Consider the following 22249-nt stretch of genomic DNA (forward strand, 5'->3'; position numbering starts at 1 on the left):
AGATATTTCATTAAAATTATTAAAATTAATGGTTATAAACACCAATAATTTACTATATAATTTTCATAATAAATAAACAGAAAGTCAAACCTTACAACTTTGGATGAAGGCGCCAGCCAACAAAGGGTTGCAATTTGTAAATAGGAATAAACATTTTTTAAAGAAAAATAGCGACCAGTGTGAACGAGGCCTTTTACTTTTTTTAGTTAAACTGTTTAGATAAGGAGGTGGTAGGCGCCTAGGCGGTAGGTGTGGGACGGTGGCCTTAGATTGCAATTAGATTACGTGGATTTTCCTATTTTCTTTTCTTCTTTTTTATTTTGGGTAATTTCAGCTCTCTTAAATTTCAAAACTTGTTTGACAATAGGATATCTCCACATTTTATTTGTATAATTGGATAAAATTTTTAAAAAATATATATAAAATAAAAATAATTAATATCTCTGGTTAGTAACGGACAAAAAAGAAAAGGCACGAAAATGGTTGTGAAATTTTTAGGCCCACAAATCAGTGGCTTGAGTCATGGCAGATATCCATCTTAATTATTAAAAAATATATGCTTGGCTTGGCTTGATGATACTTTCACATTAAAGTTGACATTTATAATCATATTATAAATATTTTATTTCATATTGGAATGAATTTTCGGAACAAGTTTGTCAATACTTATACATTGTTAGTGTAGAAAATGATAAATAATGTTCAAAAATATATATTAAAATGATGATTATGTTTTATTTGTTTTTAATTTTTTAAATATGTTTTGAGAGACATATTATTTTAATTTTATTAATTGAACTTTTACTCTTATATATAAAGGAGCAAAAGTGCAAACATTCCAGAAGAATCTTGATTTCTTTTGGTACAAGTAAAAACATTACGCCTGCCTGGATGGAATCAAGGATAAAACTAAGTCTAAACTTCAGTAGAATCTATTTATTTATTTATTTTTAGGCTATGCATAAATGCAGTATTTCGAAATTTATAATAAAATTAAATGAGGTTTTGATTAATTTAACAATTTTGGTGTTTTAAGTTAAAATTAGTGAATTTAATTTGATTTTAAAATAATTTTATAAATATAAAAAAAAATATTTTTTTAAATCAATGTATTCATCATTAACAGTAGTAATTAATCCCCATGAGTGAGGATTGGTTAAGAGATAGAGGTAACTAACTATCGCATTATATCATGGGTGTAGAGTTTTAGTTTTGCAATCTGTACGGTCTTAGCCAATTTTTTTACTCAAAAACATTTAAGTCAATCTAATTCTCAACAATTGAGGATTCAAATAGAATTCCTCTAAAGCATTGATGCAAAGCAAAAGCAAAATTGAATGAATGCTTTTAAGAATTCTATTACTCAATGAAGTGATTTACAATGAGGGGAAGTTATAGTCGAGCATCCAAAATCAATGGTACAAATTGAAGTATATCAACGGCTAATATTAAAAGCTATCTACAAAATTAAATATCGAAGATTATAGAATTATATCTTCTAAGATTACAAATCGATTGCATATCTTCGAAGATTACGTTCCATATTTGTCATGCTTTGTAGATGGACCTTCAATCTCTACAAGCAACGAACGAGTTCGGTTAAGCCGAATGATCTCTTTAAACATACTAGATCGCACAAGTGTGTCATGGTTGCGGGCTCCCATACACAACACATGACAACTACACCATGACAAAAATACTACTATAATAATATTTATTAATTTTTAAATAATTTTTTAATTAAATTGATACTTAATTCATTAATTAATGTTGTTAACTAAATAAAAAAATTAAGTTTAGTAATGTATATTACATTACAGGGTTTTGACTAAAAAAGTAAAACTAAAACTAAAACACTCATCACCCAAATAAAGCTAAGTTCAAAAACAAGAAGAGTGTAAATTGGAATTTCAAGAAGTCTAAAATGAACACAGATAACGAACTTAATTGCTTGATTACTGGTGTGCTGCTGAATGAATGTTACTTGATTTAGTGAAGAGGGGCTCAAGTGGGGTACACAAAGGTCACCATTTTTCAACATTTACTGCTACTTTTGTTTCTGCCAAAATTTGAAAATAAGAAAAGGTGGCCAAGATTTAAAGCATAACGTTAACTGTCTGCTTCGATTCTCTGGGACCAGTTCAGAAAATCAAACCCAAAATAGGTAAACAGTAAAAACGAGATTGGGCAAATCTGAAAGGCACATGCATAGTCAACCATGCGTGTCTCTTTTTGACTTTTTGTATGCATGAAGTTTCGATTAGTAACATTAAAAATGAGGGTGCAGTGGCAGTGAGTAGTTGTTGAATGAGTCTTTTACCTAGAATAAAAGATTGCAGGCAGCGTGCATGCTTCCAAAGCTATTAATACAAGATAGACAATATTGCAGGTGGATGGATGGTCCATGAAACACTTAACGTGTCAAATGGTCGAATTTTCCAAATCTTTGGTGGGTTTGGCAAAATCCCAAATGCCATTCATATTCATTTAATCATTCAATTCTTTCAAATAAAGTTAAAAGATGATCCTCATTTCCCGGCATGTACATCCTTAACTAGATAAAACCCCATTAAAGATTATTAATAAATTAAGGAAATCTCAAATTCCTGTATTCGATTATGTTATGATTCCAGAATATGCAAAATGTATGAATGAATATCTAAGCCCATGTCTATCACCATTTTTCTTTCTCTCCAATATTCAATTAAGAGAAACTCTAGAATTTGGTATGGTATGTTGGCGGCTATGGAAATTAGTAAGAAAATAATTTCTTTTTCCAAAGACATTAATCATGGTGTTGATGAAATTGTGGGTTGATTTCGATGAAGCATATCTTAGTAAGTCGGGAAAGAGTTTTAAGTAAATTGGGTGGATATCATCACGTAAAACTTAATATTAATCTAATGACAATGTTTTAATTAAAATATGCTCTATATTTGCTCTACAATGAAAATAACTCTTTTGAAAAATGTATTTTTATTTTTGTGCTCAACATTTGTAGATAGAAACATTTGAATTTATTTTCAAGGGATTTTCTTTGAAATTTAAATGATAATGGGATTAATGTTGAATTAAGAATGAATTTAGAAATTTGTACCATCACTTAAGCGAAATTGTGAGTTTAGGGTGATGGGATACTATTAGCCCAGGTTTACAGGAAAATCGTACTTGAGATTGATAATAAATTAATGCTTCATATGCTGAATGGAGCAAAGGAAGACGCCAGTAATTTTTCTTTGGCCGAAAGCATACATGAGTTAAATCAAACACGTCTACTGGGAGGCAGATTTAGTGGCCGATTACATGGCTAGTTGGCCCAACAATGCACTAGGGGTCAAACACACATTACTTGCTGGTCGTATGGAAATTACATATGGGAGATAATGTTGTCTTTAGTTTGATGTAATACAAGGCTTTGCCTTCTTTTCTACCCCAACAAAATGCATGCGCAATCATCTCTCTTCTTTTTCTAAAACAAACTCTCTGATTTGTCTCTAAAAGTAATCAAGCTCTAAATCTAGTTTGCTAGGTGGCTTGCCGTTACACTTTCCTCTCTTCCTTTCCTTTTTCTTTGTCCCTTTGTTTCTATCCTTTATGAAAAGTTAAGCCTTGAACTGTGGTTCAGTTATCTACTGGCCTCAGGGATGGATCCATTGATGGGATGCTACTATCCATTGATGGTTAGTAGCTCTTTTCTCCTCTTTTGCAATAGAGATTTTATTTATTTATTTATTTATTTATTTATGGAGGAGGATGAGATTGTTGTGAAACTACGTGACTAATTAGTTTGGTCGATGTTATCTTTTTCTTTTTCTTTTCTCTCCTTTCTTTGTACTTTTTTTCATCCTATTTTCTTAAACCTTTCCCTATTTTCTATTTTCGGTGTAATTTCTTGTCTTTGTTCTTTTTATTTTTTTTCTGTTTTATTTTGTCACTAAATTTGACTCTTTCGTTGCGACAATAGGGATATAGTTGATCCACGGATTCAACGCTCTCACACGCGAGTTTATGCATGTACCTGTCTATAAGTCTTGTTTCCAAACATTTGTTGTTGATTTGGTTTGAGTTCTGAGTTGGGTTTTACGTGATCTTGAGCTCTATGTTTGGGGTTCTTTTGGTCCCCATTTTTGATCGCCTTCAGGCAATGTACTTAATAGCTATATACTACAAGTATTGGCCACCTTTTTATAAGGAAGGATGTTTATGTTAAAAAAAATTAAGAGAAATGATTTTCATAAGCAACAAAGCCTATAATCACTCACTTTTTTTCCAAAACTAAGTTCAATGTGAGATTCTAACATGTGAGAGCTTATTATATAGACAGAAAAAATAAATAAAGAGACGCAAAATAGTAAGGAAAAACATTGAACAAAAAAATTATAACATACTTCATTTTCATGTCCTTGAAGTCTATGCTTCTTCAGTTTTTGTAATAACTTTCTTCGTGTAGCCTTGCTGAACAACTGGAAATCCGTATCAGCATTAGCCATGCACACATACTTGGCTTTCGATCCTGTTAGATATATCATATTGATAAATTAAAGGTATTGTTATCTTTGAATGATGCTAAAAGATCAACACATGCATATATTATTCTCAAGATTTTGTCCACTAACTCTGAAAAAAACTTAAAAGGCACCTCTTGCACCAATGAAGAAACGAACGTGGTGGAAACTCATGACTGCTAAAGAGCTGGTTTAGATCCAAATGGCACCTTCATTGCCTATGAGTCATTTATAGAGGTCATGTGTCCAAATCATACATGCGCTAGTTTTTTAGCAGCCATGTTACTATGCACTCTTACTTTTTAGTGGTCAGAGTGTCTACTCTTTGACCACCAACTCAGACAAATTCTCAAACTTTATTCAAAGTTTATTAACATGATACTCTAAAATAACCGTATGCAAAATTTATTTTAGATGACGCATTCAAGCAAAATAAATTCAATGTCTGATGTATCTTTTATCTGTAAAAGTTCAATAATTATTATTTGGGATCTAATTATAAATTTTAAAAAATTTCAAACATCTAACAAAACATTTAAAAGTTTTGCTACTGTGAGAGAAACGTGTAAATAAAATTAGGTGAGAAATTCAATTTTTTTTAAAAAAATAAATATAACTTATCTATTTTTATTTGAAAATTTTATAAAAAAATATCTATTTTTATATTTAAAAAAAACAATCCAGAAGGATGCATATTTCTCTCAAGAAAAGATCCACTTTGTTTAAAAAAAAAAAAAACCTATCCAGCCATATATAAATAATGGTGGGGAAGTTATAGTTAGAATCCACAAAGGAAAATAGCTTTGCTCTAATTTTAGTTCCTTTAACATCGTCTGAACTGATCCATCCAACCATTCCAAGGAAGAGCTGAAGTTGAAATATCAAGCTTTTTGATTTGATCGGCTGATGGCCAAATGCTCTAATTATAGTAAAAAATAAAACAAACAATAAAAACTGCTGATAAACTCAAATGGCAGCCATTTTTTCATTTTCCTTTCGTTTTACAATACAGTTGTTGAAGGAACGGGCCAGGTCAAATTGCCTAAAACAAGGCAATGGCGGAAATAGATTCTTAAAAGTTCATTTCATGACCAAATATCGCATTGCATTGCGTCTAAACACCGGCAGAAATAAGCCCCTCGACTAGGCTTTTTCTCCCTTCCCATCTTTCTTTCTTTCTTTTGTCTTACAAATAAAATATTATAAAAAAAAAGTTGTATATCGGGAGGTGGAGGGGGGCGTTTGTGACGGTGGTGGTGCCGGTGACAAAAGTTCTGGATTTGTTCCCTTGAGATATGGCTCCTCCTTTCTCATCTGATGATAATATACCGACCAACACCACTGCGGTGGCCATCGACAAAGATAAAAACAGCCCACATGCTGTACGTTGGGCTATTGATCATCTCGTGGCCTCCAATCCCTACATCATCTTGATCCATGTTAGGCATAGAAACCGTAGGTACCCTCTCTATTTTCTCGTAGTAGTATTATTGTTATTATCTTCGTTGCCTTGTGACGCAAGAAAAGAGTTAGTGAATTTATTTATCTTAAACTTTCTTTTTTCTGGTATATTTTTGTTCTTGAATCCAACATGCAGTGGGTGAAAGCGAATCTGATTACGACATAAACCAGCTTTTCATTCCTTTCCGCGGCTACTGTGCACGCAAAGCGGTAAACAATCATCATGCAGAACAGTATTATAATTGTTTGTAATCAAATCTCAAGCTGATATCCAATTTTTCATTGTCAAGTTCAGATTCAATTGAAGGAGGTTGTCCTGGATGATGCTGATATCTGTAAAGCACTTATGGACTACGTGAACAAAAACTTGATTAACAACCTAGTTATTGGCGGAGCAACAAGGAATGGTTTATCAAGGTTAAGCAATATAAATTTTTTTTTCTTCTTTATTCAAGCTCGAATTTATGTCTTTTCATCATTTTCTAACGATCAAAGGGGTTCAGTTATTTGACGTATAGGAAATGCAAGAATGATATTTCGGCAAGCTTGATCAAAAGTGCACCAGATTTTTGTTCTGTGTATGTGATTTCCAAAGGTAAGATACTGACAATGCGTACGGCACAGCGACCTATTTCGAACACTGCTACCCCACCAAAGGCACCAAGCGGAATGCCACCGCCGATTCCGTCGGATCAATTTGAAGACGATGGAAGCAGGTGAGGGAAATTTGGTTTTACATTGTTGTTTATTGATTGGATATTGGTCCGTTGTTGACATTATATCTAAAACAGAGCATATTATGCGAGGGGAGGGTCGAGAAATGCAGGAGCGGATAGAATGTCAGTGGATAATACCCCGAAAGCCCCTATGCGTGACCGTGACAGGCAAAGAAGCTCGCCAGCAAATCTGTCATTTGACATTGATTCAGCTATGCGAGCGGCACAGCCTTCATCTAGCCAAGATTCTTTGTCTAGTGACTCGAGTCTTCCAAACAAACGTTCCCATGGATCTATCGATTTTTCAGACCAAAATTTAGATTTTTCTGTGATTTCCGGTCCCTCTACGGGGCAACTCCCGCAAAGCTCTGTAAGAAGAATTGACAGATAGTGAAATTTTATTCTATTTTACAGTAAAGCATTGGCTGTTTAATGGCAGAATTGCTAAGATTCATGGCCGTGAATTGCAGCGAGACATAGAAGCTGAACTGAGAAGGTTGAAGCTTGAACTTAAGCAAACCATGGATATGTACAGCACAGCTTGCAAAGAAGCTCTTACAGCCAAGCAAAAGGTAATCTTATACCAATATAGTCTCAACTTTTAAATTTCTATCAATTAAAGCAACAAGATAATACCAAGTGTCAATAACACTAATTTGAGAACATAATTAATGGACTTTTTCAAGTCCAGGCTAATGAGCTTCATCAGTGGAAGATGGAGGAGGCTCGTAAGTTTGAGGAAGCAAGGCTAGCTGGAGAGGCAGCCCTTGCCATGGCAGAGAAGGAGAAGGCTAAGTGCAAAGCTGCCATTGAAGCAGCTGAGGCAGCTAAGAGGCTAGCAGAGATGGAAGCACATAGAAGAAGACAAGCAGAGCTTAAAGCCAAGAAGGAGGCCGACGAGAAGAATCGAGCTTTGAATGCTTTGGCTCATACTGATGTTCGGTATAGAAAATATACCATTGAAGAAATAGAAGAAGCTACTGAAAACTTCGAAGCACATAATAAGATCGGAGAAGGAGGCTATGGACCTGTTTATAAAGGCAAACTTGATCACACTCCGGTTGCCATCAAAGTTTTAAGACCTGATGCTGCTCAAGGAAAGAAACAGTTCCAGCAAGAGGTTAGCTGTCAATGTTGGGATATCAAACAAGGATTATCATGTTCTTAAGATCATTTAATTTCAGTTGGAAAAGACCAAACAGGTTGTTGGCATGGTTATCTTAAGCTAATACTGTGTTACCTGTACAGGTTGAGGTTCTTAGCTGCATGAGACATCCAAACATGGTCCTTCTCCTTGGTGCCTGCCCTGAGTATGGATGCCTGGTATATGAATACATGTTCAATGGCAGTTTAGAGGATAGGCTGTTCCGAAGGGGCAATACTCCTCCACTTTCATGGAGGAGACGATTTACAATAGCTGCTGAAATCGCGACTGCCCTTTTATTCCTTCACCAAGCAAAGCCAGAACCACTAGTGCATCGGGACCTTAAGCCGGCTAACATTCTCTTAGACAGAAATTATGTGAGCAAAATAAGCGATGTCGGCCTAGCACGGCTAGTTCCACCTTCTGTAGCTGACAGTGTGACACAATATCACATGACTTCAGCTGCAGGGACATTCTGTTACATAGATCCGGAATATCAACAAACAGGCATGCTAACAACTAAATCAGACATATATTCCCTTGGAATAATGCTGCTTCAGATTATTACAGCCAAGCCTCCAATGGGTATTGCTCACCATGTTGGAAGGGCCATTGAGAAAGGAACTTTCGCCGATATGCTTGATCCAGCGGTACCAAATTGGCCAGTTGAAGAGGCTTTATCATTTGCTCAATTAGCACTCAAGTGTGTGGAGCTGAGAAAGAGGGACAGACCAGATCTTGGCACTGTCATAGTGCCGGAACTTAACCGATTAAGAGACTTGGGAAGTAGCTCTGACTCGCATAGCCATGGATGCCAGGGTAACAGCGGTGGTTATAGCAGTGATGGTAACACCGGTGCTAATGGTCGCAGTTCGAGGTCGATGCTGTCAGCAGATAGTCAGGTTTGAGACTTATCTATCATTATAGTCAGGTTTGAGACTTATCTATCATTCACATTAAATTAGATGCATTGCTTGAAAAGTTTATGTATTTCAAATCGTAGCCAAATAAACAGAAGAAACAGGAATAGTTACAAGACTGTCTTCAGACGAGTGACTATTACTCAAAACCTGGTTTACTTACATAGTTTTGTTGTGTAATGGCTAGGAATCATTGACTAAGACTGCAAATTCTGACCCTTAAGAAACGGCAAACTGTAATGAAGATGGCACTAACTGAAGTTCCAACATAGATTGAAGGACTGAGAGAAAGAAACTGCTTGCATCTAAAGAGAAACAAGATGAAGAGGGATGGATGGATGCTGGATTATACAATATAACATAGGAAATGTGTATATTTACAGGATCATTTTAGTACTTACAAAAAGCTGCTTTCGGAAATTAAGCCTTATTAAAATTACTTCATGTTTGTGCTTGCAGAACAATTAGCAGCTTTTTTTTTTTTTTTAAATTTATCTTTAAGAATTGAAAACTTACTTCCCGTCTTATATTTAGATGTATAATATATGAAAGTCGTTCGTTAGTATCACAAATCATAATTATACACACTGAATCATCTAATAACACAGGTATTTTTTTCTTGTTCTGGATGAACATGGCCTGACAATTAGTTCCATGCTGGCCTAGAACAATTAGTTCCAACTCATACAAAATGCTGCTACAAGCAAAGAATTCCCTAGAAAGCTGCAATGAGGAAAAGGAGAATCAGGAGAGCCCTCTTATGAAAGAAAAGCACAAACAATGAATAAAGTTTTAAGGGTGACATATTAAGCAAAGGTGAACTTATGTTAAGAAAAAAGGTATAGAATGGTATTACCAACCAAGTTCAGCTTTGGATTCCCCCCTGCCATGAAAGCGAAAGCTTCAAAAGCCAAGCAGATTAGCACTAATGTATTTTTAACCATCTCATTCGATGTCTACTTTTTTTCAGTAGTATGATGTAATGCAATTATATTTGAAGGGTTACCAATTTCAAGCTCTTTAGTAATCAATGCTACCTGGTGTTATTATGTGTCCAAATTATTGGTCATTTCGTTGTTTAATCCGATCTGTTTAACAATTGAAAAAAAAAAAGTTGTGGAAGTAAATCTTTCACTTTACAGCAAAGCATCATAAACCATCATTAAGGAAGAATCTAAACCAGACTTTTAGAAGAGCCATACACACGCTTGTATAAAGGTGCGTAGTTTTCATTTGGCATTTGTGTCGGTAAAGCTTCAGAACATATAGCCATAACTGGTTTCTTTCAACTTATGTTACAAGAAAACTAAAGAAATGGTGATGGGTCGAGTTTTCAAAGGAAGCAAATGGCTGAAAATAGGGATCATGGGCATGATCATGCTGGCTAGAGTAACATCCGAGCATGAAATGGGGACACCATCAGACGGGTCACTATGCATCAGCGAATGCACAACATGTCCAGTCATTTGTTCACCGCCACCTCCGTCGCAGCTGAAGTCGTTTTCACCACCGTCACCATCAGTTCACGACTCACCACCTGAACCTGATTACATCCCACCACAATTACCTGATTCTCAATGCTCACCACCACCATTAGAATCGGTATCACTTCCATCTCCATCTCCACCTCCACCACGGCCACCCTCACCCCCACCCCCGCCACCACCAGCACCTTCATCGTATTCCTCAAAGGCCAGTCCACCACCACCTCGTTTTGAGTACTTCTACAACGCACCTAATGGTCAAGGGCCACCTGCAATAGTAGGACCAATCCAGTATCCCTATCCTTACTACTATGTATCAAAGGCTTCCCCTCTTTCTTTTCAGGCATCCTTGTCACTTTTAATGCTGTTTTGTTTCACTGTTGTGTTATTGCGTTGTTGAAGGGTTGACCTTTATATGTACTTAAGGGGAGTAATGGTATCTCACAGGTAAATGTAGAGAAATCAAGAAGCCATTTGGCCTGTTCATTTTTTATGTTCGTTTATCATTCTATTTCTGGGGATGTTTAGACATAAATTAATTATAATATATCAGGTTTTTGTTATTCCTCATTTGTTTGGAACTTGTGCAAGTGTTCTTAATCTGTATGATTGTATATATTTTTCCATACAAATTAAAGATTTCATCTATCATAAATTTACAACTTAGCAACAACAATCACAATTCCTAAAAAATTAGTTTTCATGATTCTAAAGCATAAAGAATACCTATTAAGCTAATTAAAACATTTCATCATAATTTACATAAAATGAATTAATGTATATACATTGACGGTAGAATTTTAAGATGATTAAAAAATAAATGATATATTTCATTTTTAATCCCCTTAATTTGTAAAATTAAATAACTCAATCTATACTTTAATTCTGCATTTTCTAAGTTAAAAATAAAAAATAAAAACCAAATAAACTCCAAATTACAGTCTAATGTTCATCTTCGTAAGAATAGTTTAGGTTGGAATCAGTAAAAATAAAAAAAATATTATAATAATAATAATATATTAACACAGCCTTTTCTAAGTTAAAAAAAAAAGGGGTCCAAATCGGGTACCCGCCAGAATGCTGACATGGCCTGATATGATCAAGCTAACCGCTAACTCCTCGGAAGCCGAAGACTCACTACCAAAAAGTCATCCGGATCCAGAAATGTTCTAACTGGAAAAGAAGCTGTAGCAAACTAAAGTTGTACCGACTTTTTTTTTTTTTCAATCTCCTTTAAACCAAATTCCGGATCTGTTCCAAGATCCAGCAAACCATAATTTGGCAATGGTAATGGAGCCACAGAATGGAGACGTCGCCGTTTCCCTATCAGCGTCAGTGGCCTCCGCCATGGCCTGTCTCCTCCCTCTCGCTTCCGTTTCCCAACAGCCTTACCTCTCCGAGCTCCTCTCCTTCACTCTCGACCGCCTCCATAAGGTCTCTCTTCCTTTTTTCCTATTGTCTTTCTTGTTTTCTTCTTTTCTTGGTATAAGTTGTTTGATACTGAATTAAGTTTATTGTTCCTGAATGAGAAAGGAACCGGAGCTTCTTCGAGTTGACACGGAGAGGATTCAGAGGCAAATGCTAGAAGTGGCCGTTGGTAATTATCGCGCTTTCATCTCTGCTGCGGATGCGTTGGTTGCGATCAAAGAGGAAGTATCTTCTATCAATAAGCATCTTGAATCGATGGTAATGACCTTTCCTTTTCAGTTCATTTGATCATGGTATTATATAACTGAATAATAGTGGTACAGGCCACCTAGTGAATCTCAATTGTACTGGTTACCTTTGCTTATTAATATGAGAAAGAGCAAAAAAACTTGAAAAATAGCTTCAATTATCTTGTGTTAGAAAGTATCTTTGGATAATGCATGAGGGCATACACTGTGTTTTTTTTTTTTTTTTTTGGTTTTCCTGATGTGTTTGCTTCTCTTTCCCTGTCCCCATATTTATAATGGTGAAAGAAGGCAGAACTTGTACATCGGGTAAAGTTGCTTTACTTAAGAGGAGGAATCAATCACAATATCTCGTGGCTTTGCAGATAACTGTGATCCCAAACCTGAAATCCGGTTGCACAGAGTTTGTTGAATCTGCAGAACATATCTTGGAGAAGAGGCAGATGAATCCCTGCTAGGAAATCATAGTACTTTGCTCGAGTTACTTGAGATTCCTCAGCTTATGGACACTTATGTGCTTGAATAAATTGTATATGTTATTGAGACACTAATTGCTTCAAATGCACATCCTAGGATGCATAATTAAATTCAATTTTTCTGCAGATGTGTACGAAATGGCAATTATGATGAAGCTCTGGACTTGGAAGTATTTGTTTGCAAGCTCTCAACCTTGCACCCTAAGTGAGTTAACTCCTATTATTTCCTTGTCAAATTTGGAAGACAATTGACCGAGCTTTGCTTTTCCCTTCTTAAGAAGATTACCTGTTATTCAAGCACTGGCTGCAGAAGTTAGGCAGACAACCCCATCTCTGCTCTCTCAGCTTCTCCAGAAGCTTCGCTCTAATATTCAGGTATTTATTTGCAAGCTATGAGTGAAATTTTATTTTACTTGGAATTTAGTGAAGTACATGGTCCATGTATTGCAGTTACCGGAATGCCTTCTAATTATTGGATATTTACGCCGAATAGGAGTGTTTGGCGAGTATGAAATGCGATTGCGGGTAACTTTTTGCACAGCTACTTCATCAATTTCCAACTCCGTTCCCTTATTTATTTTTGGTCTTCATCATGTGTTGAAGTAATTGAGGGAGCAAATATAAAATAACTTAAATAATAAAAGGGAGGGACTGAATTAAAAAGAAAATAAAACTAACATGGATACATAGAAAATAACACCAAAACTTAAGAAAGCATTTACTTCCACTTTTATTTTCTTTTAACTCACGCATATAAATGAAGAAATTCATAGCCCATTTATAAGCTTCCTAAGCCGGTTTAGACTAGATATACATACAGTAATATTATTTGAATTTATGGATAAGATTATATGATTATAAGTTCAAAAGTTCTCTAAAAACAATGAAAAGATTGCAAAAGAAAAGAATCGGTGACTTCAACACTCTCTCATCAAACTTTTCTCATTCATTATTGTTTTTTATGTCATCTTATTGTGATAATGGATCAACAATTTAATTAGAAGAATCCAATCTTTCATATACGAAATTAAAAAAAAAATATTCGTATAAAATATAAAATTATCGATAATGTATCTCCATATTTTTCATTCATGAGTGAAAATCAAAATTTTCATTAATTAAATTAGAGCTTAATTGTTGCAATTCAATTGAAATAGCATAAAAAAATTATAGTAAAAAAGAAAAGTCGATGAGGGAAGTGTTGAAGTCACTGACTTCTCCCTTTCCCGATCTTTCTTACCATTTTAAGAGAACTCTTATCATCTAAGCTTATCCATAGATAAACTTATCCACAGATTAAAATGACATACTAACTCTCGCATATAAATGAAGAAATTCTTTGCCAATTTATAGGTTTCCTATGCAGTTTAGATTAAATATACATGCGTATAATTATAGATAAGTTTATCTATGAATAAGCTTAAATGACGATAAGTTCAAGAGTTCTCTAGAAACGGTAAGAAAGATCGAGAAAGAGAAGTCGTGACTTCATGTGTGCCCTTCTGACAGCATTACTTAATTTTTCAGTTTTTGAGATGCCGAGAAACGTGGCTCACTAGGATTCTTGCTGATGTGGACCAGAAAATGCTTATGAGTATTTAAAAGGGATAATAAGCTGTCATAGGATGCATCATCTTGATGTTGTTAACCAATATCGAGCAATTTTTTTCTGATGATGCATCTGGAAGTGAAGAGAACTATGATAGTGGGTTTCTTTTTGGTTGAGCCATGCATCAGATTAGTTGAGACCTTAAAACTCTTTCATGCTCCCAACGATAACAGAGGGTGGATCACTGTCAAGTATTCTGGATCAGTGTATGGTGAGAAAATTTTTCGTTTCTAACAAGATCACAGTCAATATCAGCTTGTATCAAAAGATTTTCACTTTTTGAGCGAACTTGAAAGGTAATCTGGTTTCAGATTTGCAGTAATGCTACTCTAAGACCACTTCATTTTAGAATAGGGTTAATTGTGCAAAAGAAACGCTGCTCCTAGGTGGCTGATTCATACCTCATATGAAACAAGTAACTTTGTTGCTTCCAAATTTGGTAATAGTCTGTTTTGTTCTTTCTTGTTGACACTTGACAGTATTGTGCAATAGGACTAGGTTGGGTTGGGCTGGATTTTCGAGGCTTGCTTCCATCTCTTTTAGAAGAGTAAATAAATAAACCTCTTTTTCTTGTTTCCCTAAACGGCATTTTACCTATATCTATGAGTAATTACATTGATTTTTTTTGAAACTAGGGTGTTCATTTTGTCAATTGGAGTGATTAATCTTCTCGTCACGGTATTCTCTAAAGAGATAAATAACAAGTATGAAATGAGCTCCATTTTCATAAGTGGGAATCTAAGCACATTATACCTCGTGATTAATTACATTGACTTTCACCCTTTACAGAGCAGTGTTGAATATATTCTCAAGGAATATGAAATCAGCGGTTGATAACTTTCAGGAATGCGGGAGGAAGTCAAAGTTAGGAATTTTTGTTTTATAATGTCCTCAGATGAGTTTACTTGGCTAAGTGTTACAGTTTGGGCTCACAACTTTTTCTGAACAATCTACATTTTGTTGATTAGTAACTTCTTGTGTTACTCGGCTCCAGTTAATTTTGGATTCACATCGTTGGGTTCCCCTGCCAGCCGTTGGCTTTTCAGCAACAAGTATTAGTGAAGATAGTCAGGAAGATGTAACTCCTCCATCTTATCTTATGGAACAGCACCGGTTGCAGTGTTAATTAACAGTAAGTTTGATCCATGCTTCTCAAAATGCTCAGTCTTATTTCTTGAGTCAAAGTTTTGAACATTCAAAGTTGGAGAGTGGTAGGTGATTTAGAGGTTCTCACTTCTAAATTCAAGCTAGTTTTATCCATAATACTCTTGTGTTAAGTGCAAAGGCAAAAGAGAACCGGTTTTTGTGTTTTAAATTAGAGTTTCGATGTTGGACCATAAGGAATTGAGGTGTTTCCTGTGTATCTGTCTTTTTTCATTTGATTGCTAGCTAAAACTAACAGAATTATACAAGTTATCTGCAAAAATACAAACTATCGTGATAATTTTCATTCAGTTACTTGAATCTTGTAAGCAAAAGCTTTTTATTTTTTGTTGTTATTAGAATATACTCATCCCTTGCCCATACCTTGCCCATACCTTTCCCATACCTACCCATACCTTGGAAAGGTCAAAGTTATGGGCACCAAATATTTATTTAGTGTTGGGCATGGAATAATAGCAATTTTTGGTCCCTAAGTGAATAGGGACTTTGCAAGGTGGCCCTTGAACCTCAACTATAAATAGGCCTAACCTTTGCTCATTCTAATCATCCCACATTTGCCATTCTCTACTTAAGGCATTGTTCTCTCTCCCTATTTGTAAAGTTTCACTTTGTGTTTTGGAGTGAAATATATTTGGTAGTGCCCGAGGACGTAAGCAAGATTTGCTGAACCTCGTTAAAATTCCGGTGTTCTTTACTATTTATTGTTCATATTTTGTGAGTGTGATTGTAGTGATTTATTGTGCTATTAAATTACGATAGAGGGATATTCTGGCTAGGAAAGACTTGGTACTTAAGTGATCCTCATGATCCACCTCTCTTTCCTGGGAATTGAACTTAGTGTGATTTTTTAGTCCAATAATTTTACTCTTTCACACGCTTCCGCACAACAATTGGTATCAGAGCCAGATTCGTACTTGGGGAATACGATCGTTTATAGTACTATTCACGTATACGATACTATTTACGTATACGGTACTATTCACGTATACGGCACTGTTCACGTATACGGTACTGTTCACGTATACAGTAGTTGAGATTGAGGAGAAAAATGGCAGTAGCATCGTCATCAGCAAGGACTACTGTGACAAATGCAAAATTTCAAGTAGAGAAATTTGACGGTACCAATAATTTTGGTAAGTGGCAATGTGAGATCCTGGATGTCTTATGTTAGCAAGAGCTAGATATAGCCCTTGAAGAAAAACCTGACAAGATGGATGACAAGGAGTGGGCCAAGATCAATAGACAGGCGTGTGGTACAATCCGCCTATGTTTGGCCAAAGAGCAGTAGTATTCTGTCATGAGGGAGACATCAGCGAAGAAGTTATGGGATACACTGGAAGAAAAGTTTCTAACGAAAAGTCTTGAAAATAGGCTTTATATGAAAAAAAAACTTTATCGATTCACGTATGCACCCGGTATGTCGATGAATGACCATGTGAACTCATTCAATAAAATTTTAGCAGACTTGCTAAATTTGGATGAGAAATTTGAAGATGAAGACAAGGCATTATTGTTGTTGAATTCCCTTCCTGATGAATATGATCATCTTACCACCACATTGCTTCATGGGAATGACACGATCACATTTGATGCAGTCTGTAGTGCGTTGTATAGATTTGAGACTCGAAAGAAAGATAAAAGAGATCACAGAGATACAACTGCAGAAGTCTTAACAGTAAAAGGTCGTTCACACAGCAGCAAATCTGGTAGAAGGGGAAAGTCCAAAGGGAGACCCGCCAAAGATGAATGTGCCTTTTGCCGTGAAAAATGGCATTGGAAAAAGAATTGTCCTAAGCTACAAAAGGGTAAGGCTATTTCTCATGCATATGTAGCGGAGCATGATGAGGAATCAGACTTTAACTTGGTTGGCATGGCAATGGCATGGCAATGGCATGTCAAACGGATGAGTGGATTTTGGATTCAGGATGTACTTACCATATGTGTCCTAATAAGGATTGGTTTTCTAATCTTAAAGAGATAGAAGGTAGAATTGTTCTTATGGGCAATGATAGTGCTTGTAAGACAATGGGAATAGGTACAGTCCAATTGAAGAATCACGACGGCTCAATCCAAGTCTTGACAGATGTTCGCTATGTACCTAGCCTGAAGAAAAATCTCATCTCATTAGGGGCCCTAGAATCTAAAGGGCTCACAAATCACTTTGAGAGATGGATTACTAAAGGTAGTAGCTGGGTAATTGACGGTGATGAAAGGCACAAGAAGAAATAACTTGTACTTTTTAAATGGAAGTACAGTTATTGAATCAACATCAATAGTTTCTACAAAAGATGTAGATTTAGAGGCTACCAGATTATGGCATATGCGATTGGGACATGCTGGTGAAAAAGCTTTGCAGACATTGGCGAAGCAAGGCTTGTTGAAAGGTGCAAATTCTTGCAAAATGGAATTCTGTGAACATTGTGTTTTGGGCAAGCAGAAGAGGGTAAAATTTGGTCCAGCAATTCACAATGCGAAAGGAATTCTGGACTACGTTCACAGTGATGTGTGGGGACCTACCAAAGTGGCTTCTTTGGGAGGTATACACTATTTTGTTACTTTTGTTGATGATTATTCAAGAAAAGTATGGGTGTATCTAATGAAAAGAAAAAGTGAAGTTTTGGATGCATTTTTGAAATGGAAGAAGATGGTGGAGACTCAGACTGGTCGAAAGGTCAAACGACTTCGATCAGATAATGGTACTAAGTACAAAAACGATCAATTTCTACAAGTATGCCAAGATGAGGGCATTGTGCGACACTTCACTATTCGGGATACACCACAGCAGAATGGGGTGGCAGAACGCATGAATCGAACTATACTGGAGAAAGTTCGATGTATGTTGTCTAATGCTAGATTGGGAAAGGAATTTTGGGCTGAGGCAGTTACATATGCGTGCCATCTAATTAACCGTTTGTCATCAGCTGCAATAAATGGAAAAACTCCTATGGAGATGTGGACTGGTAAATCTGCTACTGATTATGATTCTTTACATGTATTTGGTTCCACTGCATATTATTATGTAAAAGAATCTAAGTTAGACCCAAGAGCAAAGAAAGCATTATTCTTAGGTATAACTGATGGAGTAAAAGGATACCGTCTCTGGTGTCCTGATACAAGGAATATTGTTTTCAGTAGAGATGTGACTTTTGATGAATCAACCATGTTGAAGTATAATGATTCACAAAAGGATGAAAAAACCAGTAGTACTTTGCAGCAGGTGGAGCTTGAAAAGGTTAACGATGATCCAGCTAATATTGAAGGGACAAATGATGAAGAGGTTCCTACCCAAGAACCTCTACAGAAACAAGATTCAATTGCATATAGGAGGCCAAGAAGAGAGATTCGTAAGCCTGCTCGCTTTGATGATATAGTGGCCTATGCACTTCCAATTGCAGATGATGATGTTCCTTCTACTTACACAGAAGCAATAAGTAACCCTGATAGTGTAAAGTGGAAGCAAGCAATGAATGAAGAAATGCAGTCTCTTCATAAAAATAGGACCTGGGAGTTGGTGACACTACCCAAGGGAAAGAAGGCAATTGGATGCAAATGGGTATATGCAAAGAATGAAGGATTTTCTGGTAAAAATGAAATTCGATACAAGGCTAGATTGGTAGCAAAGGGTTACGCTCAGAAAGAAGGAATAGACTACAATGAAGTGTTTTCTCCAGTTGTGAAGCATTCGTCTATTTGGATTTTGCTAGCCTTGGTTGCGCAATATGATCTTGAACTAGTTCAGCTTGATGTGAAGACCGTGTTTTTACACGGTGATTTGGAAGAGGAAATCTATATGACTCAGCCAGATGGATTCAAGGTTGCTGGAAAAGAAAATTGGGTTTGCAAACTGACAAAATCGCTTTATGGATTGAAGCAATCTCCGAGGCAGTGGTACAAGCGATTTGATCAGTTCATGAAAGGGCAAAGGTACACAAGAAGTAAATTTGATCATTGCGTGTATTTTCAGAAGCTACAAGAAGGAACTTTCATATACTTGCTCTTATATGTTGATGATATGCTAATAGCATCTAAGAGCAAAATTGAGATTGAAAGATTGAAGACTCAACTCAATCTCGAGTTTGAGATGAAATATCTAAGAGAAGCTAAAAAGATTCTCGTCATGGAAATATGGAGAGATAGAGCTCATGATAGAGTTAGCTTGTCTCAGAAGCAGTATTTGAAGAAGGTACTACAGCAGTTTGGCATGAACGAGCAGACAAAACCTGTAAGTACCCCGTTGGTTTCTCATTTTAAGCTTTCTGCACACCTATCTCCTTCGAGAATACGAAATGAGAATACATGTTGCAAGTTTCGTATTCTAATGCAGTGGGTAGCTTGATGTATGCAATGGTGTGTAAAAGACCCGACATTTCACAAGCAGTTAGTATAGTGAGCAGGTATATACATAATCCTGGAAAAGGACATTGGCAAGCTGTGAAATGGATTCTACGGTATATTCAGAAGACCGTGGATGTTGGATTACTGTTCAAGCAGGATAATACACTTGGTAAAGGTGTTATTGGGTACGTTGATTCTGATTATGCCGGTGATTTGGACAAGCGAAGATCAACCACCGGTTATGTGTTTACACTTGCTGGAGGACCAATAAGTTGGAAGTCTACATTGCAGTCTACAGTTGCGTTGTCAACCACAGAAGCCGAGTACATGGCTATAATAGAGGCTGTAAAGGAGGCTATTTGGTTACAAGGTATGGCTAAAACCTTGGGGTTGGTTCAGGAGCATATTAACGTGTATTGTGATAGTCAAAGTGCTATTCATTTAGCAAAGAATCAAGTTTATCATGCACGTACAAAGCATATCGACGTACGATTCCATTTTGTGCGGGAAATTATTGCAGAGGGGAAATTTATCTTCAGAAGATCAAGACTGCAGATAATCCCGCAGATATGATGACCAAGGTAGTAACAGCAACCAAGTTCGAACATTGTTTGAACTTGATCAATATCCTGCAAGTTTAACAGTTGAAGAAGGCACTATCAAGTATTGTTGTCAAAGGCAGAAATAATTGTGTGAAGATAAGATTATCCTAATCAAATCTTCAAGGTGGAGATTATTAGAATATACCCATCCCTTGCCCATACATTGCCCATGCCTTTCCCATACCTACCCATACCTTGGAAAGGTCAAAGTTATGGGCACCAAATATTTATTTAGTGTTGGGCATGGAATAATAGCAATTTTTGGTCCCTAAGTGAATAAGGACTTTGCAAGGTGGCCCTTGAACCTCAACTATAAATAGGCCTAACCTTTGCTCATTCTAATCATCCCACATTTGCCATTCTCTACTTAAGGCATTGTTCTCTCTCCCTATTTGTAAAGTTTCACTTGTGTTTTGGAGTGAAATATATTTGGTAGTGCCCGAGGACGTAAGCAAGATTTGCTAAACCTCGTTAAAATTCTGGTGTTCTTTACTATTTATTGTTCATATTTTGTGAGTGTGATTGTAGTGATTTATTGTGCTATTAAATTACGATAGAGGGATATTCTGGCTAGGAAAGACTTGGTACGTAAATGATCCTCGTGATCCACCTTTCTTTCCGGGGAATTGAACTTAGTGTGATTTTTTAGTCCAATAATTTTACTCTTTCACACGCTTCCGCACAACAGTTGTAAATAAGTATTCAGGGTCCGCAGCAGTTATTAATCTCTTCATCATAGGTGCTTTCCGAATAAATAAATGGTTGGTCATGAGATAGGTTTCATTCCATGAGGGGAAATTGACATGCTTTATTTCTTCTCTCTGGTGATTTTAGGTGTTTCTGTGGCAATGAATGAGCTACGTGCTTGTGCGCTAGTAAGTTTGAAGAAAGTTCTCGCTCAAGAATTAATTAAGGGATTGCATGCTGTTTCTGACTCTCTACTGAGGTACAATGCAACCCGGATGCTAAGAGAAACCGAGTCTGGGCTTTTCCTCTCGATTTGCCAAGCATTTATAGAAGTGCTTTCTAATAAAATTTGGCAGACTGTCCCCCCTGCCATTTCTCTTCACAAAGCATATTTGACAGCTTTCATGTAATTAAGTTCTCTTATTCATAGGTTGCTTTCCCACATGGTGCAACATGCTTTGGTCGTTGTTACCTTGGTGGAGCTGTTCTTGTCATGGATGTTAAGAATTTATATGATGGATTTAGTCGCCCGTCGATAATCGCTTCATTGAAAGAACCTTCGAAACCAATTAGTAACGTAGAAGAAAATACCACTTCAGAAAATGGTGACGTTCCTCAGGCTGTTATGAAAATTGGTGTTGAACCCACAGGCAGAATTGATGAAACGAGGATCTCAAACGCAGATAAGGAAATAGAACAGTCCCATTTTGCAGATTGATGAAAAGCTTGGGGAAGTATACTAGGAAGCTCATCATTTAAAAATTCTTTTTACTTTTAACCACTCGATTTTTTATCTTAGTTGTTTGTAATTATTGGTCCATTCTTGCTGCCCTAAAAGAAAAAGTAAATTTAATTTCAGAATATGATATGGATTTTTTTTTTGTTCAACTCAGAATATGGTATAGATATGTCTTATTATATATAAAAGAGAGATTGAGAATATTATTTCACTAAGTTAGAAAACAACAACATTTTGTAACACCCCCTACCCGTATTCGTCGTCGGAACAGAGTACGAGGCATTATCGAGGAGTACAAAACACTTACAAATAATTTAAATATATTTTCATAACAACTTGTCTCGATTTCATACTATTTCATATTTATGCTTTACTCACCAAAGTATTTGAAATATCATATTTATGCAAATAGCACATATGAGGTACATAATTCCATAGTTAAGAATGAACACATTTATCAAACATATTCCACATTCATATATCAATGTCTTACATTTCCATATATCAATAACCGTCATTTTTCTTGTTTTTCAGATAATTATGTGTAACCATTGATAAGCATGTAATTCACTGTTTCTTCCTGTCAATCACAATTTCAAATGACAAATTCGTGTGAATCAGCTCAACCTCATTAGGTGTTTAAATTCTGTCATTTTGATTCACATACTCATAATTTACTAACATATCATGTCAAACACAACCTCTGAATGATAAAATCACATAATTGAGCTCAA

At 36.0% G+C, this 22249-nt stretch overlaps 2 protein-coding genes and 1 pseudogene across 5 annotated transcripts; all 3 read left to right on the forward strand.

Annotated features, from left to right (window-relative positions):
- The first annotated feature begins 5523 nt into the window (after window positions 1-5523).
- On the forward strand, window positions 5524-9805 carry LOC107958861 (U-box domain-containing protein 52). 4 transcript variants are annotated; one of them, XM_016894763.2, is made up of 9 exons: window positions 5524-5960; window positions 6103-6176; window positions 6262-6383; window positions 6470-6682; window positions 6758-7052; window positions 7153-7254; window positions 7374-7802; window positions 7931-8728; window positions 9355-9805. In XM_016894763.2, exons 1-9 carry the CDS (start codon window positions 5801-5803, stop codon window positions 9376-9378), a joined length of 2217 nt encoding a protein of 738 aa, XP_016750252.1. In that variant the 5' UTR covers window positions 5524-5800; the 3' UTR covers window positions 9379-9805. The 4 variants fall into 4 exon arrangements, with proteins under 4 accessions (XP_016750252.1, XP_040968831.1, XP_016750251.1 ...); XM_041112897.1 differs by lacking the exon at window positions 9355-9805 and adding an exon at window positions 8934-9190 and having other exon boundaries at window positions 7931-8757; XM_016894762.2 differs by lacking the exon at window positions 9355-9805 and adding an exon at window positions 8934-9190 and having other exon boundaries at window positions 5526-5960.
- A 166-nt stretch (window positions 9806-9971) lies between these two features.
- On the forward strand, window positions 9972-10793 carry LOC107958862 (leucine-rich repeat extensin-like protein 1). Its single transcript, XM_016894764.2, has one exon. It carries the CDS (start codon window positions 10061-10063, stop codon window positions 10628-10630), a length of 570 nt encoding a protein of 189 aa, XP_016750253.1. The 5' UTR covers window positions 9972-10060; the 3' UTR covers window positions 10631-10793.
- Window positions 10794-11316: 523 nt separating this feature from the next.
- Window positions 11317-21630, forward strand: LOC107958863 (conserved oligomeric Golgi complex subunit 8-like; annotated as a pseudogene).
- The last annotated feature ends 619 nt before the right edge of the window (window positions 21631-22249 follow it).

This window comes from Gossypium hirsutum, chromosome A05 (genome assembly GCF_007990345.1).
Source record: "Gossypium hirsutum isolate 1008001.06 chromosome A05, Gossypium_hirsutum_v2.1, whole genome shotgun sequence".
Taxonomy (NCBI): Eukaryota; Viridiplantae; Streptophyta; class Magnoliopsida; order Malvales; family Malvaceae; genus Gossypium; species Gossypium hirsutum.

Excerpts from the sequence above, each read along its gene's own strand:
- LOC107958861 (XM_016894762.2), top strand. The coding sequence starts at position 5,801 with ATGGCTCCTCCTTTCTCATCTGATGATAATATACCGACCAACACCACT. Across the intron at positions 6,177-6,261 it reads GCTACTGTGCACGCAAAGCG|ATTCAATTGAAGGAGGTTGT; the intron begins GTAAACAATCAT and ends TGTCAAGTTCAG. Across the intron at positions 7,255-7,373 it reads CTCTTACAGCCAAGCAAAAG|GCTAATGAGCTTCATCAGTG; the intron begins GTAATCTTATAC and ends TTTCAAGTCCAG.
- LOC107958862 (XM_016894764.2), top strand. The coding sequence starts at position 10,061 with ATGGTGATGGGTCGAGTTTTCAAAGGAAGCAAATGGCTGAAAATAGGG.